General features: G+C 34.8%; 2 protein-coding genes across 2 annotated transcripts; one reads left to right on the forward strand and one right to left on the reverse strand.

The window, feature by feature from the left end:
- Nucleotides 1-7541: 7541 nt before the first annotated feature.
- LOC136203390 (pathogenesis-related protein PR-1-like) lies at nucleotides 7542-8399 on the forward strand. The gene has a single exon (XM_065994536.1). It carries the CDS (start codon nucleotides 7611-7613, stop codon nucleotides 8139-8141), a length of 531 nt encoding a protein of 176 aa, XP_065850608.1. The 5' UTR covers nucleotides 7542-7610; the 3' UTR covers nucleotides 8142-8399.
- Nucleotides 8400-11963: 3564 nt separating this feature from the next.
- Nucleotides 11964-12649, reverse strand: LOC136203336 (pathogenesis-related protein PR-1-like). Its single transcript, XM_065994458.1, has one exon. It carries the CDS (start codon nucleotides 12615-12617, stop codon nucleotides 12069-12071), a length of 549 nt encoding a protein of 182 aa, XP_065850530.1. The 5' UTR covers nucleotides 12618-12649; the 3' UTR covers nucleotides 11964-12068.
- Between the last annotated feature and the right edge of the window lie 4873 nt (nucleotides 12650-17522).

Consider the following 17522-nt stretch of genomic DNA (forward strand, 5'->3'; position numbering starts at 1 on the left):
ATTGTTGATTATTAGATTGTTTAGTTTTATTTATATTTAAATTGTTATTTGATGGGTTTTTTTTGCTTGATTTTATGAATTAATTGTGTTATTTATTTATTGATATTATTCATTTATTGGATTATTTGGATAAATTACAAGAACATACAAAATTTAGTATCCAAAAATATATTTTTGAGGTAACATAATTTAGTCTTTCATTCAACACCAATTGTCTCTGGATACACAATGATAATAGTAGAATAGTGGTTCGAATGGAAAAAAAATTACTATCTGAAACATGATTTTCGAACGATTTTGTTACATAAATTTTTTTATCATTAAAAAGGCTCATATTCCTTATTTTGCCTAGGGATTATACATTGTCAGGACCGGCATTGGGCATGCTTGCGTAGGCCATACAACTCTTCCCGTTGTTAGGAAATTAGTTTCTTCCAATGTTATTTTAGCTTCCAAAATAAAAAGAATTCTCTTTGTGAACCGTGTCCTTTGAGCAAAATTCATAAACTTCCTTCTGCTAAATCTTTTTTTTTTTGTTAATCAAGTGTAGGAGGTCATATATTCTGATGTTTGGGGTCGTGCTAGAATTAAATCGCATGATGGTTATTCTTATTATCTGCTCTTTTTTTATCATTACACTAAATACTCATGGATTTTTTTAAACAGAAATCAGATGTATATGATACATTAATCAAGTTTTGATTACTTGTAGAAAATAATTTGGCTTACCAATTAAATCATTACAATCTGATGGAGGCAGAGAGTTCCAAGCTCTCACAAAGTATTTCTCCAATCATGGAATAACTCAACGTTCTTCTTGTCCGTATACACTAGAAGAAATGGTTGTGCATAATGGAAACATCAACATGTTTTTGAAATTGGTTTAACTTTGTTAGATCATGCTCATTTACTTCTCTTTTTGGTAATATGCATTTGATACTGTTGTGTATTTGATTAATAGATTGCCTATTCTCAAATTCGTATCTTTGGTTGTTTATGTTATCCTTGGCTTTACCCATATAGTCCCTGTAAACTTTCTCCTCGGTCTATTAAATGTATCTTTTTGGGTTATAGTCGGCTTCATAAGGGCTATCATTGTTATAATCATGCGGCTGGAAAATTTTATATCTCAGTTGACGTTCTCTTTGATGAACTGGACTTTTTGTTTGAGGATTTGATGAAGCAAGCGACTAGCAATCATGACCCTCAACCACTGTTATTAGCAAACCCAATGATTATCGTGCCCCTCTTGACATATGAGACACCAAATATATTGTCTGTCTCTAATACCCAAAATATTGTATCTCCTATTTTGAATACAATGCAATCTGTAACATCTAACTCAAGCACCTCATATGTTGCGTCAACCTCACTACGCAGTTTATATCTCTGCTAGAGGCGTCTACAACTACTTTCTTCCTTGCACTAGGCTCTGTGTCCCTGGACTTCTAGTCTAGTGAAACAGTCTAGATGCTTGTTTCGCGCACAAGAGACATATATGCCATTCCAATTGACATTGCTCTTACCCCATATTCGAGTACAAGTCCTCTCACTTTGTCATCTAACACAAACTCTCCATTAGTTTAAGGACTTTAATAACCAATGACACGACCATAACGGATGGTTACTCGCTCTTAAGTTGGGACTTTCAAACCAAAAATTATTGTTGCAATAAATCTGAAAGAAACAACCATTTTCTTACAAACTTCAAAATCTCAGGAATGGAGAGAGGCAATGGGTTTTGAGTATAATGCACTAATGGTTAATGGTATATGGAGTTTGGTTCCACTTTCTTCTAAAGCTAATTTAATTGAGTGTCGTTGGATCTTTAAAGTTAAAACTAACGAAGATGGCTAAGTTGAGAGGTATAACGAGCGGCTTGTAGCAAATAGGTATCATAAGAAATCAAACATCAATTATGCTGACACATTTAATCTAGTGGTCAAATCGACCATGATTCATTTGATTCTGACATAGGATGTTTCGTTTGATTGCTAGTTCATTTCAACTTGATGTTTCGAATGCATTTTTACATGGTGACTTATAAGAAGCAGTGTACATATCACAACCACCTGGCTTTATAGATTCCTTATGATCCATACGTGTGTAATCTCCAAAGATCTGTATATGGGTTAAAACAGTCACCTCATATGTGGCATGAAAAGCTTACGTCCAAACTACTTCTCTTTGGATTCGAAAGTTCTAAAATAGATAACTCGATGTACTATTTCCATCGTGGGCCTATTTGATTGTTTTTTCTGATATATGTTGATGACCTGCTTATTACAGGTAACATATTAACAATAGTGCATCGGCTGGTTCATTTCTTAGAGGCGTAGTTATTCATTCAGAATCTGGGACATTTACTTTATTTTCTAGGCATGGAGGTTGATTGGACCTCTAAGGACTTATTCCTTCATCAGACTAAATACTGTAAAATCATCATTGAAAGAGCAAAAATGCATAAAAGTAAAGCCATTTCTTGTAATGCAAATTTGATAGAGAACTTAAGCACTGATATCTAGTTGATTTTCTTTGACTGGAGATCGTCCCTGTGCGGGAGTGCTGTTGGGATTGGCCGAGGGAACTCCGATGCTAAAGTCAGTAATAATCTTTCAGAATAAAATAATAATCACAAAGTAGGGTTAGAATAATCGGTGTACCCAGAATACCTCGTAGTGGGGGGTATTTATATTGGATTTTATAACCATCGGAATAATCCCTCATTTAATACTCTTGAATGTAGTTTAATGCTACATTCTTTATGTCTGACTGTTAGCGTCTTCTAAAAGATTTATGCATCTGTCATCAATCCATGCACATTCCTGTAATGCAATTATTGAGCAGAAATTGTCACACATTTTAATAGAATCATTGATGTAATCATGACCATTGGATTCTTTATTAGTTATCTGTTATTTTTGCCTTTCCCATTCTATATGTTTTTTCTCTTCACTATATATCATCTCACTTCTCTGTATTATTTAATAAAAATAATTAAAAATAATGATGTGTTTGTTAGAAGGGATATAGGAAGTGAGATAGGGATAAAAATACACGAGATAAGTTATCCCGTGTTTATTTGGGAGATAGAAGAGTGAGACAGATGAGGGATAAACCTCTTATCCCTCAAATCCTATACCCAAGTGAGGGTGGTATAAAGAGGTGGGATAAGCTTTTGCGATTTTAATAGGATGGAAAAGTTCATCTTATCCCTCAAATTAATGTTATGTAGTTTAAATAAGGTTAAAATAGTAAAATGTATTATTTTATCTTCATCCCTATCCTACATACCAAACATTGAATAATAATTCTGGACTATCATATTTTTATCCCTATCCCAACATTTATCCTTATCCCTATCCCAATAGAATACCAGACGCCCTGTGAGCGTAAACAACACAAACAATTTTGATGGGCTTATTTTATTCTGAATTTGGGCAAATTAAATCAATTTGTTCCGTAATTGTAGGATAAAAATCGAGCTAAAGGATAAAAATCTTGATATATGTGGAGTTGGTTATAAAAATCTTGATGATATATGTGTGGGTTGTGGACAATTTAGTAAATTTCAGATTGTAGGACACTTTGTCTCTTTACTTACATTGTACTCTTTTTAGGTACATTTTTTTCTTCTGCTTGAAGAGTGATTCCACATTGTGTGTGTTAGTTCCACTTTTTATATATTGTGGTATTTAATAGGTGAATTAATAAGTTGAGGGGTTAAGCGACCATTTTATTAAAATACAGGGCTCATGTATGTATTATTCCATACTTTAAGAAAAATTAAATATGATTATGCCGCTAATGAAGTCATGAAATTAGTACTTCAGTTATTTGACTTTCGTTCACCGCAAAAGGAATCACATTATTAAAATAAAATAAAACATGATTGTGCTAAATATAATAATTTAGGGCCATTATTGAATATGTTTCTTTCTTTTTATACTTACACCCACATTAAGATGCCTTCTATAATTACTTTGTTTTTGACAAAGTACCATTACTTGGTGTGTTTTCGCCATTGGATGATGGATTAGAAAATTAATCCAATAGTGAAAACACACAAAGTAAGGCTTACTTTGTTAAAAACAAAATAAGCATAACCTTTATGCATAAACTTTTTAGTAACATTTTTATTTCTTTTGGGATAAAATTTAAAAATATCATCAATTTTCTTAAGAGTAATTTTACTCTTATCGTCTACAATTATACAATTTTACTTTTAATGTTAGAAGTCTAAAGAAATTTTACACCTAAAATTAGCAAGTCGAGTAATTTCATACCATTAAAAACATATTTTTTGTTCCACAGTTATGCATATAGAATTTGATTTTTTTGAAGAATAGAATTTGAGATAATATTTTTAAATTCGATAAAATATTTGAATTTTTTATTTTATTCAACTTGTACATAATACAGTATAATTTTTTAATTTTTTTCTACTTGTGTATATATATTTGTGATCTGTTTTAGTGATAAAATGAAGCACACCTGCAATGGAAATGACAAGTTTGGTGACTGAAAAAATAATTTGATGAATTATTTCTTAAATTAATTCAATTTATCAACATTAGGAGTAAAATTACTGTAAATGTTAGGAGTAAAATTGCACCATTTAAAACGTTAGAGATGAAATTAGTCCTAACTATCAATATTAGATATATTTTTACGTTTTATTCTTTATTTATTTATTTATTTATTTTGAGAAATAATAATGTCTTAAGAGGGAAGCATAACAAAAATTATGGAAGGTAAAAAGTTATATAACATCCATAATTATAATTTTGATAGATTGAGCTTTAATTTTTCAATTTTCGTTTCAATACATTATATTTCTGATTTTTCATTTCAGCTCATAAGTACCTAATGATCAGAAAGCTCATTTTTTAACATAAAAAAAACTCGGTTAATTTTATTTGCACTCTGAATTTTTAATTTTTAATGGTTTAAAGTAGTTTTTTTATATAAATTTGATGTGGTTATAAAAATTATAATTTTTTTTATTTCCAATAATAAATATATAATTTGAATTTCATATAAATACATGATGAAATTAGTATTTAGTTAGTTTTATAAAACATCTATTTGTAGCTTTTCTATAGAAACAATTATTGGAGTTTTATTTATTTATTTAATTTTGATAAAATTATTTGTATTTATTTAATTTTGATAAAGTTATACATTTTATTTTCTCAAAATACGTTTATTCGGATCTTCTTAACACCATTGATAAAGTGAATTACTATACCCAGCCTCAAATTCCCACCCCTAGCCCCGTGAAAAGACCGAAATACCCTTTAAACAATTTTTAGAATTCCCAAATCATCTCAAACAACCTAAACTCTCTTTAATCTAATCCGGACTAATTTATCAATAAAAACATGGATCGGTAAAGGAAAGGGACCTATGATACATATTTCCGTTTGATTTTGATGTTTTTTGGACATTTTTTGCATCGGATGTTGCTGTTATTCAAAATCGGAATCGGGACATGGGGCGTGTGGAGATCACGCCGTCACCTCTGGTGCGGAGTATGAACATCACGCCGCACCACAGGTGAAGGCGTGATAGCCTCACGCCTCACCACAGGTGACGGCGTGATATTCATACGTCGTCACCTATGGTGCGGCGTGATGTTCATACGCCCTCACAATGGTGACGGCGTGATGCCCATACGCCCGTGTGGCGTATGAGCAATTTTTTTTTAATTTAGTTGAATATAATTAAATTTTTGTTATTTTTAATTTGTTTAATTTATTTTAACTAAATTTTTATATTGTAAATTTAATTTGTTTAAGTTTAGTTGTTGTAAATTTTATTTTGTTTAACTAAATTTTTATTTTGCTAATTTATTTTGTTATTTTTAGTTAATATTTATTCATGAACTTATATTATTGTTACGGGTTTTAATTAAAATTGTATGTTATTTACAGGTTTTAATTAAAATTGTGTAGTTTGAACACGTAACAGGTATTTACGGGTTTAATTGAATAACGGACTAATTTATTTTTCCCTCCCGATACGCGGGCGTGTGGTTATCACGCCCCACCATGAGGTCGGACGTGTGGCTATCACGCCTTACCGTGTGGTCGGGCGTGATAGCCCCACGCCCGCGTATCGGGAGAGCAAAAAAAATAGCATTTTCCCACCCAAAACCAATGAAAGGGCATTTTCGTCCATTCACAGGGCTAGGGGTGAGAATTTGTGACTAAGTATAACAACACCCTTGATAAAACCACAAGGTTTCAATCTATTTAATAAATTATTATTTTTAATTATTGTTTAGTTATTTAGATTATTTTTATTAAATTTTATATTATATTTTTTAGTTTTATAATTTATTTGTAAATTAATTTAAAATAGATAAAGATCAAATTTGATTCTAACATTTTTGGGAAAGTACATATTGCCCCTAAAATATAAAATTGTACAAATTTAATTCTAACATTTTCAATCAAGATAAATTTTAACCATATCTAATGAAAAATTTGAATGGACTGATTTGATAATTTTTTGACTGTAATATTGGACCTTCTAAACAAGTTTATCGATAAACTAGAAGTAGTTTCAATATTTTCGGTTAGTTATTTGTATAGTAAACATTTTATACACTTTGACATTGTTTTTGTAATTAACTTATATATGACATATTTAGTTGTTTGCATTTTAGCATATTCTTTTTTGTAACACATTAAATATCTTGGACATAATTGATGTTTGAAAGATCTGATATAATAGTTAAATAACAGTTAAGCCAATATTTTTAAATTTTCATTAATGCATGAGTAAAATTGATCTTATTTGTAAAAGTTAGAGTTAAATTTGTACAGTCTCATACGTTAGGACAAACTTGCACTTCCCAAAACAACATTAGGTTTGCCCTTTATCACAATTAATATACACTAACAATAATAGTTCATCACAATTATACCATACACTAATTATTAATCTGCTAATAACTAACAATAAACAATTAATAACAGCACTTAATATCTAACAAAAACATCAACATCAACCACAATCAACTAACCGTTTAACCAAATAGACCCTTAATTTGACAAGAAAAGTAAGGAGACAATGTATCAACAGACTTAAAGTACTTGAAACAATAACAGTTTAGTCTCATCATATAAAATAACATCATGTTAGTCTCAATATTTGTGAAATAGTACAATTATAGTCTTATTGGTACTATTTCACAAAGTTTTTGAAGCATTAAACTTTATCTAGAATTAAAATTGCACTATTTTAGAAAAGTTAAGATTAAAATGGTATTATTTTATACGTTTAATACTAAATTGACATTGTCCTACATTTTTTCTTTTTAATAAATGGTTAAGATATATGATGTAATAAAAATAAAATAAAATAAATAGAAATGATGAGGAGTGTGATGATAGTTTTTGACTTTGTGGAATTGTAATAAAAAACTAATAAAGAAATGACAGAAAGTATTGAAACCACAAAAACAAATGTGGCAATCATAATCGAACATGGATGCCACCCCATATAGTTGACACTTTATACCCCCCAAAACATCTCATCTCATCTCATTATAAATTTATCAAATCCCACCTTCTAATCACAACCAATTCTCAATTCTCAAAATGCACAATCTCACTCTCCTATTACTTATATTAACAGCCATTAACACCAATCTAGCCAGTGCTCAAACAGCAGACAATGTAACCAATCGGCAGCAACAAGAGCAACTATACTGGAGCACAGCAAGCCAATTCTTGAGCCCCCAAAATGCAGCAAGAGCAAGACTCAGAATGCGGCCATTGCAATGGGACTCAACCCTAGCCATGTACGCACATTCCTACGCCAATCAGCGCCGAAATGACTGCCAGCTTCGGCACTCTAATGGGCCATTCGGCGAGAACATATTTTGGGGGAGCGGCACGGGCTGGAATCCTGGTCAGGCAGTTACCTCTTGGACTTCTGAAAGGAGATGGTATAATTATTGGACTAATTCATGCTTTTGGAATCAACAATGTGGTCATTATACTCAAATTGTTTGGAGGAATACACAGAGAGTTGGATGTGCTAAGGTTACTTGTAATGCTGGTAGGGGTGTTTTTATGATTTGCAATTATTATCCTCCTGGTAATTATATTGGAGAAAGACCTTATTGATTTTTTTTTTTTTTTTAACTATGTTTCTGGTGGATCATTTTACTTCTTGAATATGTTTTAAAATAATTCCAGAAATTATACTATCATACTTTTTTTTTTTATTTTTTTACAGTTTTACAGTTTGAATATAGTGATATTTGACATATAACAAAATTGTTGTTGAAGTACTAAAGATGGTTGTTGAGAGTATCTACTCCAACAAACATGATCTTTCCAAATTTAGTTATGTGATCCAAAATTGCAGGAAATCTCGATAAATCTCGATATGTCGTTGTCTTTCTGTCCTAAGTTATAGTAAATGAGTTAGCTCATATTTTAGCTGGTTTTTTTTTTCTTGTGCTAATTCATTTACTTCTTTTATTGTTACGAGTTTTTTGGAATCTGTTACTTTTTTTAAGATGTTGCAATTCCAATATAAATTAACACATGTAATTATAACCGATTAAAACTCAACATTTTGCATCTCATAATTGAAATTGGAAAAAAATTAGTTTCAAGAAATAGAATCAAACGGACTTAATAAAATAAAAAAATACGAGATTTCAAGAATTTTTCTTAAGAAAAGGAACATATTTTTTTTTATATATATATATGTATATCAACAAAATTACAATTCTCTTGCATTTTAATTTAAATACATGTTTTTTCGTAAACAAATGATGAACTTTTTTAATTATATTTTCTTTTGGCAAAAGAAAAAGATTTGTTGGTTATGAGTTGTAACCGAATACTGAAGATGCCAGAGACAGACAGATAATCATTAAACAAGACCTCATTTTTCTTTTTAATTATAGAAGAGGTCATTTTTCTTTAAATATTAATCATATTTGAAAATGAAACAGCATTGTGCCACCGGTCCAAGGAGTAGTGGATGCAATAACTTAACAAATGCTAATTTAGAGGAGGAAATTACACCAAAGTCAATAAATATTTATCAAAGCAGTGTAAACTAGTTTTAGTACAATAGGCGTATTGTAGTTGGTGATGAGGTTAATAAGGTGGTTACGCTCTTTATTACGGGTTTTAAAAATTGGGATCGGGTCAGATTGATACTTTTTTATTCTCGAGGAGGCTAATATGATTACCAAAATTAATATTCCAATTCATGCTTCAAGAGAAATTGATCTGACATCATACAAAAGACGGTATTTTCATTTCAAAATGTGGTTACCGTGTCCTCAGTACTAGTAGAAATAACTCAGTTGGTAAATATGGTTGGAAGAATATGTGGACCCTAAATCTGCCTCCCAAAATGAAAGCATTTTTGTGGAAATTATACTCGAACTGTCTCCCTGCTGGGTATCGATTGGCTATGCATCGTATGAATATTCTCATTACTTGCCCTTTTGGTCAAGTTGATGTCGAACATGACTACCATCTTTTTCTAGGATGCGCTTATGCTGGGCTCATATTGGCATAACACTGATGCCTTCAACCTTGACTTTCTTAGTGGTAGTTTCTCATATTTGTTTCGTCCTTGTCTAAAGTTTTTGTGTGTCGAGTTGCTGCCACTCTTTGGACCATATGGTAACAAAGGACTAATAAGTTGGTGTCAACTGGGTCTACTGTGGATTTATCATAACATTTTGCCATTGCCTAGAATCGTTATTAGCTGAGTAAGTCTACTGTTCACTCTTCTCAATCCATTCAAGCGATATGTTGGGAGAAGCCTGGTCGATGTTCCATTATATGTAATGTCAATGCATATATTTTCAACAATGATAACAAGAGTGGAATGGGTGCTGTTCTTCATAGTTCCGATGGAAGCTTCATGGCTTGTTACAGTTCTTCGACTATTGTTGTTGTTGATGCTTGCGATGCAGAGGTGTTGGCCTTGCGTAAGGCCATCCTCTAGGCCTTCTCTCTTCATTGCTACAATATTCTTTTCGAGTGTGATGCTAAAGGAGTTGTTGACAGCTTCAACTCGAATATTGAAGACTGTTCTGATTTCAAAAGTATCATTCAGGACTGTAGGGAGTTACTTAGTAATCCATATGATTGTCGATGTCTTATTTACCTCAGGTAACGAGGTTCTCCAATACTCTTTAGGGACTGACTGGAGCGCCTCTACTGCTCTCGCCTGTTCCACATTTGGAGTATAGGATAGTGGAAATTTAAGCTTGGAGTTCTAGTTCCAGGTACGAGGAAACTTAAGAGGTACATGCCTAATCTTTTTTTATATATAAGTATTCTCGTATCCACTCATGGATGTGCGAATCCTTTCTATAAAAAGGTCCATAATCTGGTTCTCGAAGGAAGGTGGAATGATCTTCTGAATCCCTTTGGGCTATCGAATGAAAAGTGCGAAAAACCCTAGGCCCAAAAGGGACCTTTATGTTCTCCGCCAAATAAGAATAACATATCAGATCTAACCATCCAGGATGGATCTGACACACAGTGATATCGAAAGAATGGATGATCTCACAAATTACTTCGGAGAGCGGGCATTGAAATCCCCTCTCAATGTGACTAAGGTAGACTGTGAAACATTCGTCAATGGGATTCGACGATCGCTGGTTAGGGCTAGGGATTATACAGGTTAAATCCATTAACGAGGGATACACATCTTTGAGCGTATCCATTATCTTTTGGGTGACAATAGACTCAGTAGATTCCATTCTAAGGGATTCCCCCCTCTTATTTCCTAGGAATTGAGGAGCTAATCTCATTTGCCTCACCAGAAGAAGAGTTAGAAGGTTAACTGCGGATAGAAGGGTACTTAGGTACTACACGGTCGGAATGTGTTTTATCAGAAGCTTGGCCAAAATAGGATCAAAAGACGAAAAAAGGACCAAAAGCAAAGATAACAGAAACACTTACATAATCATAGAAATCCGAAGATCGTAAGAAGAACGTAAGATTATGCTAGAAATCGCCTTAAAGAAAGAGTGACAAGAGGAAGAAAGCACAAATGAATTTACCCTCACACCACTCAAACCTCTTTTAAAAGAAAGAAGGTACACGATGCTTCAAAAATCGAGAATGTTTGGTGATGTGTCTAAGTCTTACTAGCCTAAGGAAATGTGCCTAGTAGAGGAGTAATAAATGTAGGGCATGCCTAGAAGTTGAACAACCTTAAAGGGATTTTTAGACTTTTAAGAAGAGCTTTTAATAACATCTGGATTTGTGAATGATGTCATCAATCGGCAAATACATAAAAGGACAAGAACTTGAAGAGTCCATAATAAAGCAGACGAATCTACATAAGACAGGTTCACCTTCAAAGTCTTATGACAAGAGATCCGTCTAAAGAACCTTGTCTCAAGAGAATCGTCAAAATCTATATCTGTTGAGATCTACGTGAAAGACTGTCTAAGAGATTCGCTAGAAAACAACGAAAAGAAGGAAGTGATGTACATTGCCACATCATTGTACCTCTTGTATTATGCATAATCCAGAGGATACCGTTATTCCTTCTAGAAGGAGGAGTAATGACAATTAAATAGAAGTAATGACAATTAATAAGAGTAACGACAACGGTCCAATTAAAGCAAGTCTCTTACAAAAGAGATGATATATACCCCTCGTCAGGACATCTTTAGAGACAAGTTAACAACGCTCTCTTGAATATTTTTTAATACCTATTAATCCCAAATTCCATTACTGACTTTACCATCGGAGGTGTCACGGCCGAACCCAACGGCGTCTCACCAACAACTGAATTATTACCAACAACGGTTAATAAGTCTGAATCAACCGGTTGAACTCATTGATTCCTAATCTAGTTATCAATTCAGCTGAATTTCCAATCTAATTTTTAAAATATCATCAAATTAATAAATTTAGTTATTTATTTATAAAATAATTAAAACTCAACCATTAATTTAACAATCAATCACTCAAATTGCAAGATAGAGGATGCAAATCCAATCATAACATAGTAAGCAAATTTTATTGTGTTACTAGAGAACTTGTACCATATATTAATCAATAAGGCCTTTGACCAACATAATTACCAGGAGGATCATAATTACAAGTCATAAAAACATCTCCATCTCCACAAACAACACGAGCACACCCAATTTTCCTACTACTCCTCCACACAATTTGTGTATAATGTCCACACATCTCCCCTTCTACACAACTATTTGTTGCATAGCTATAATACTTCTCTTCACTAGCCCAAGCATCAACTGCATCACTTGGTCTCCAACTTGACCCACTTCCCCAATAAATATTCTCACCTAGCTTGAATTCTCCTTCGGGGAATGAATGCTGCACTGCACAGTCTTGCTGCCTAATCCCAGCCCACCATCTTGCATACTTCTCCAGCTCAAAATCCCACATCAAAGGCATCTCCCATTTAGCTGCCCTTTTTAGATTGTGTGCATATAAGAACTCTAGTGACTCCCCAATGCAGCCCCAGCATAGTTGCTTTGAGATTTTGTATATTGTCTGGTTATTTGGCGGCTGGGAAGTGGCATGAGTTGTTGTAAGGAAAAAGAGAAAGAGGATGACAAGTTGTTGAGGATTCATGGTTTTGTAAGAGTATGGAAAACATTTTGAGAAATGTGCATATAATGTATGGAGAAAAGGGGTCTCGTGAACTGGGGTTTGTTAGGCCCGTGAGGTTTCTTGTTTTTATTAGATTACAACATTCTAGAATATATGAATTAATGTGGTGTTGACACCACAACGTTTTGTACTAAGTGAGTGGTTTCGGTTTGTTGTTTTTATATGATGTCAAATAATTGGGATCAACTATCTATATAATGTATAGATGAAATTTATGAAAAGTGTATGGTATATTATTGTTTGATGTTTTTCATGCCTTTTATAGTTTTATTTGCTTTTTGTAGTCTATTTCATCCATCCGTGGACCTTGTATTGGCTTTATCCTTTACTTGTGTGAAGTTTTATTCTTTGTATTTTGTTTGTTGTACTTCTTCTATCATATAATGGAAATACAAGTATTTTTCTCAAAAAAAAAAACTATCTATATAATGTGTTTTGGAGAGTTATTTTTATAAAATTAATAACGTATGTCTTCGTTTAAAGTTATTTATTTATTTCTTTATTTTACTATGATATTTACAGAAGAAACATGAAATGGAAAATGTGACAGACAAGAAACTTTATTGATAATTATTTAATCATCAACCTTTAAAAATAAAGACTGTCCGTGTCTAAGCGTGAAAATAGAAATTCTTTCTAATTTTTCCCCTTAGGTATTTTAGCCATTTTTTAACCGTTTACGTAGTATCTAGGAGGGTGCCGAGGGGCGTCTAGTGTTTGTCTAGATGTCATCTGAGCGGCAGTCAAAATAAAAAATATTTTTTTGCTTTATTATAATTCGTCTAGTAAATTGTGTTTTTTATTTCCAAATAATTTTGATTAGTTATGTTGTTTATTTATTTCCATAGTATTATTTTAACACTTTAAGCAAAAATTGAAAAATGTAAAAAACTTAAAAAAACAAAAATAGGGAAAACGATGAAAACAAATGCAAATAAAACCTTTTCACCCAAGTCGAGTCTCTGAGGACGAAACCATATCCACCCAAGTCGATCTCACAAAAACATGCACCATTCACGTTAACCTTCAACCTTCCCGTCGCTGGAGGCTCCAGTCTGGGCTGTGTCCGAGAACGAGCAGCACGGTCTGTACTATCCCCTGGGTTCGCAGCTCGCCATTGCTGGAGAAAGAGCTCAGCTTTGTGAAATGTTATCCCTATAGGTGCAACAACACTATTCCATACCATTTTATTTCGGTTCAGCCAAATGCTTCAGCAGATCACTGCCGCTTGTTCATCATCTAATTTACTGTACCGCTGGTTCAAAAAAGTCCAAAAGTCCGAGAAAGTCGAAAATCTCCCGCTGCCATTACCAACAGCTGAGAAATTCCACATTCGTCTGCTCAAGGAGCAATCAACCAACGCGTGAAGCGTATATTCCACAGCCACATTGCACATCAAATATGTCATTGCTACAGGTACATGGCGAATCGATAACGCCTCTCTCGTAGGTAGACAATCCGATAAGGGCGTCCATATGAATACTTTGATCTTTGAAGGAATCCGTAATCGCCATACAACGGACCAGTCAGTATCAGTCCTCGCGATAGGAACCACGACCTCCTCCTCTCGTAACCGACGATATGCTGCCTTTACCGAGAAAGGCCATCTTCTGTCCCAATGCCAACCCCACAAGTCTGAAACCTCCTGAACACTAAGCGAAATCCGACGGATCAGTGCAACGACTCTATCAATGAAAAGACCTCCCAAAACATCTGTATCCCAGTTCCCTCTGCTCGGATTATGCAAGCTTTGTACCGACTCACATCTCCAGTCATCAATGTCGGGACTTTCCATGTAAGGATAAATATCATCCAGTAACCAAGGATCCTCCCAAATATTAATACCGTCACCCGAACCTACCACTCTCCTGGCCCCCGACACTATCAGCCTTTGAGAAGCAAGCACACTTCTCTAAATAAAGCTTGGGTTGTTAGAAAGATTAGTCTCCAGGATGGATGTAGTCAGGTAATACCGAGCTTTAAAAACCGTAGCTACCAGTGGATCGGGCTTAACCGCCACCCTTACTTCTCTAGGAGAGCAATGTTAAACTTATGCAGATCACGAAAACCCATCCCTCCGGCATCTTTCGACCTACACAGTTTAGCCCAGGACTTCTAGTGCAACCCATCCTCGCAATCTTGCACCCGTGAATCAGACCATGTCTCTCTAATGTTGTAAGAGAAGTAGAGAGCCCCTATGCACATATGAGAAAGAGATAAGGCGATAGAGGATTCTCCTATCTAAAACCGCTACTGGGAATAATAGGCCCAACCCTGTGACCATCGTTTGTAACATGATAGGAAGTTTTTGTAACACACTCCATTATTACATCAATCCATCTTTTAGCAAAACTCATCCTTTGCATCATTACCCTCAAGAATTCCAACTCCACTATATCGTATGCCTTTGCCATATCTAGTTGTAGCGACATGAAACCTTTCTCCCCTTGAGTTTTTATGTTAAGATAATGGTTAACTTCAAAAGCAAGCATAACATTATCAGTAATAAGACGGCCTTGAATAAAAGCACTCTAAGCATGTGATATAAGGTGATGAAGCACTTTTCTTTAAAAGATTGGCGATAGTTTTAGATAGGATCTTGTAATTCACATTACACAAGACAATCGGTCTCAGATAAGATACAAACTCTGGATGCTGCTTCTTCGGGATAAGCACTAGATTTGTATTATGAATCTCATTAGGGAATGCTCCTGTATTGAGCCACCTAATACAAGCCGTGACAACATCAGGTCCAACAAGGTCCCAGTAATGTTGGTAGAAACACGGATTGTAGCCATCAAGGCCCAAGCTCTTGTCCGGATGCATGGAGAAACTGCAATTCTGATTTCATCAGCCGTAAATGGTGCAGTAATTCTTCATTAATGTCTACCATAATAATGGACTAGACATTACCTAGAATAAACTCTGGCTCCGTAGAGGTGAAGAGCTTACTATAGTAATAAAAAATAATCGAGGCCATGCCATTACTCCAATCCACCCATGAACCCAATTCATCCTTAAGGCGAATAATTATGTTCTTTTTCTTCCGATTAGTCGCCGCTACGTGGAAAAATCTGGTGTTCAGATCTCCCACTTGAAGCCTTTTCTTTTTACTTCTCTGCTTCCAATAAATTTCCTGTTGAAACAAAGTAAACTCTAAACGACTTCTGGCTGCTGTGAATAGTGATAACGATAGCGGGTCCGACTTATCCTTCAGCCATCGAATCTCCCGTTCGCACTCCGCCAATTCCCTACGGAATCTGTTTCTTATCTAACATCCCCAATCTGCCAGGATCAAACTGCAACTCGCCTATTGCTGGAGCAGGCCTGCCGCTGAATCCGATTTCCAAGCATTCTGCAATATCGACGAACAACCCTTTAGCCTTATCCACGAATTTCCAAAATGAAACTACCGAAACTAAGATGAAACCGCCCGAGGTCTAATTAAGAGGAACATCGCTGAGTGATCACTACAGGGAGTATCCTGATTAGTAATTAAAGCCATAGGAAATAAATTCATCCATTGTGAGTTAGTGAGCCCCCTATCCAATTTTTCCTCAATACAACCACTTGAACCTCTGCTCATTTCCTAAGTAAATTAATAACCAATCAACTGAACCTCGGCTAAATCACAAAATAGTATAGTATCAAGAAAACAATTGATAAGAGAAGTGAGATGACGGTTTCCACCCCACTTCTCAGAATGTGCAAGTAGATCATTAAAGTCCGCTATTACCAACCACGGGAGAGAGGAGGAACCACAAAGAGACTTTAGTAACTGCCACAATTCAACTCGACGTGCTCGTTTAGGGTGACCATAAAAGCCGATTAATCGATACTCCGACAAACCATGAAGAGGAATACGCACATCAATATAATTCAGAGAGAAACCGAGCAAATTAATAGATCCAAGGGTCTTCCACCACATGGTCGGACCCCTACAACATTAATTGATCGCATCCACACAAAACAAGCCATTGTAAGAAATTTTCTTTTTTATTGCTTCAATCTTTATACGGCTACACTTTATTTCCATTAAAAAAATTAAAATCTGGTTTTAGTCTAGCTACTAACTTGACTAGCTGACGAACTATACGACCTTTGCCTAAACCACGACAGTTCCATGATAATACACTCATGGCCCCTGGCAGACCTGAACTTTAGCACCCGTATAAGTTGAACCGAATCCACGGCATGTGTTCCTGTAACCCAATCTATATGACCCGATGTCACAACTCTGATTCCTGAATCTGGTTGCTCCACCCATTGGTGCTTGGGATCTGCAACCTCAATACCCACCACTTCACTAATCAACTAAACCTCCCGAGATAGTGCAACATTTTTTATACATACGCTTGCAGCTGTATGTTTCGAAGATGATGCCGTATACAAAAAATTTGGTAGTTGGAAGGACATCCCAACACCCTACCCACTAGATGTGTTATTACCAGGGCCCATAGCCGGTAGAGCTAAAAGAGGGGGGGGGGGGCTGTTAAGCATGAACCTGGATTGCGGCTGGTTCTGAGACCTTATTGTCGGGGCTTTAAGCCATGTACCGTATACTTTCTCTACCTTCAAAGGATCCTCCGGCTCTAGTAATGCCGGACAAAACCTATCCGATTGACCAATGGAACTATAATAGAAACAGAAAGTCGACAGTCTTTCGTATTTAAATTGTATCTAGAAGATTTCACCACCAGTTTTACTCAACTTCATCTTCCTCTTGATAGGTTGCAGAACATTCATCAGAACCCTGATACGGAGATACGTACGCCTAGCGCCTAACATGTTATTAGAATCAGATTCGATAAAGGTCCCCAGGAAGTCCCCAATTCCCTTTACCACTGACTCGTACCGAAACCCTAC

The sequence above is a fragment of the Euphorbia lathyris genome, chromosome 8 (genome assembly GCF_963576675.1).
Source record: "Euphorbia lathyris chromosome 8, ddEupLath1.1, whole genome shotgun sequence".
Lineage (NCBI taxonomy): Eukaryota > Viridiplantae > Streptophyta > Magnoliopsida > Malpighiales > Euphorbiaceae > Euphorbia > Euphorbia lathyris.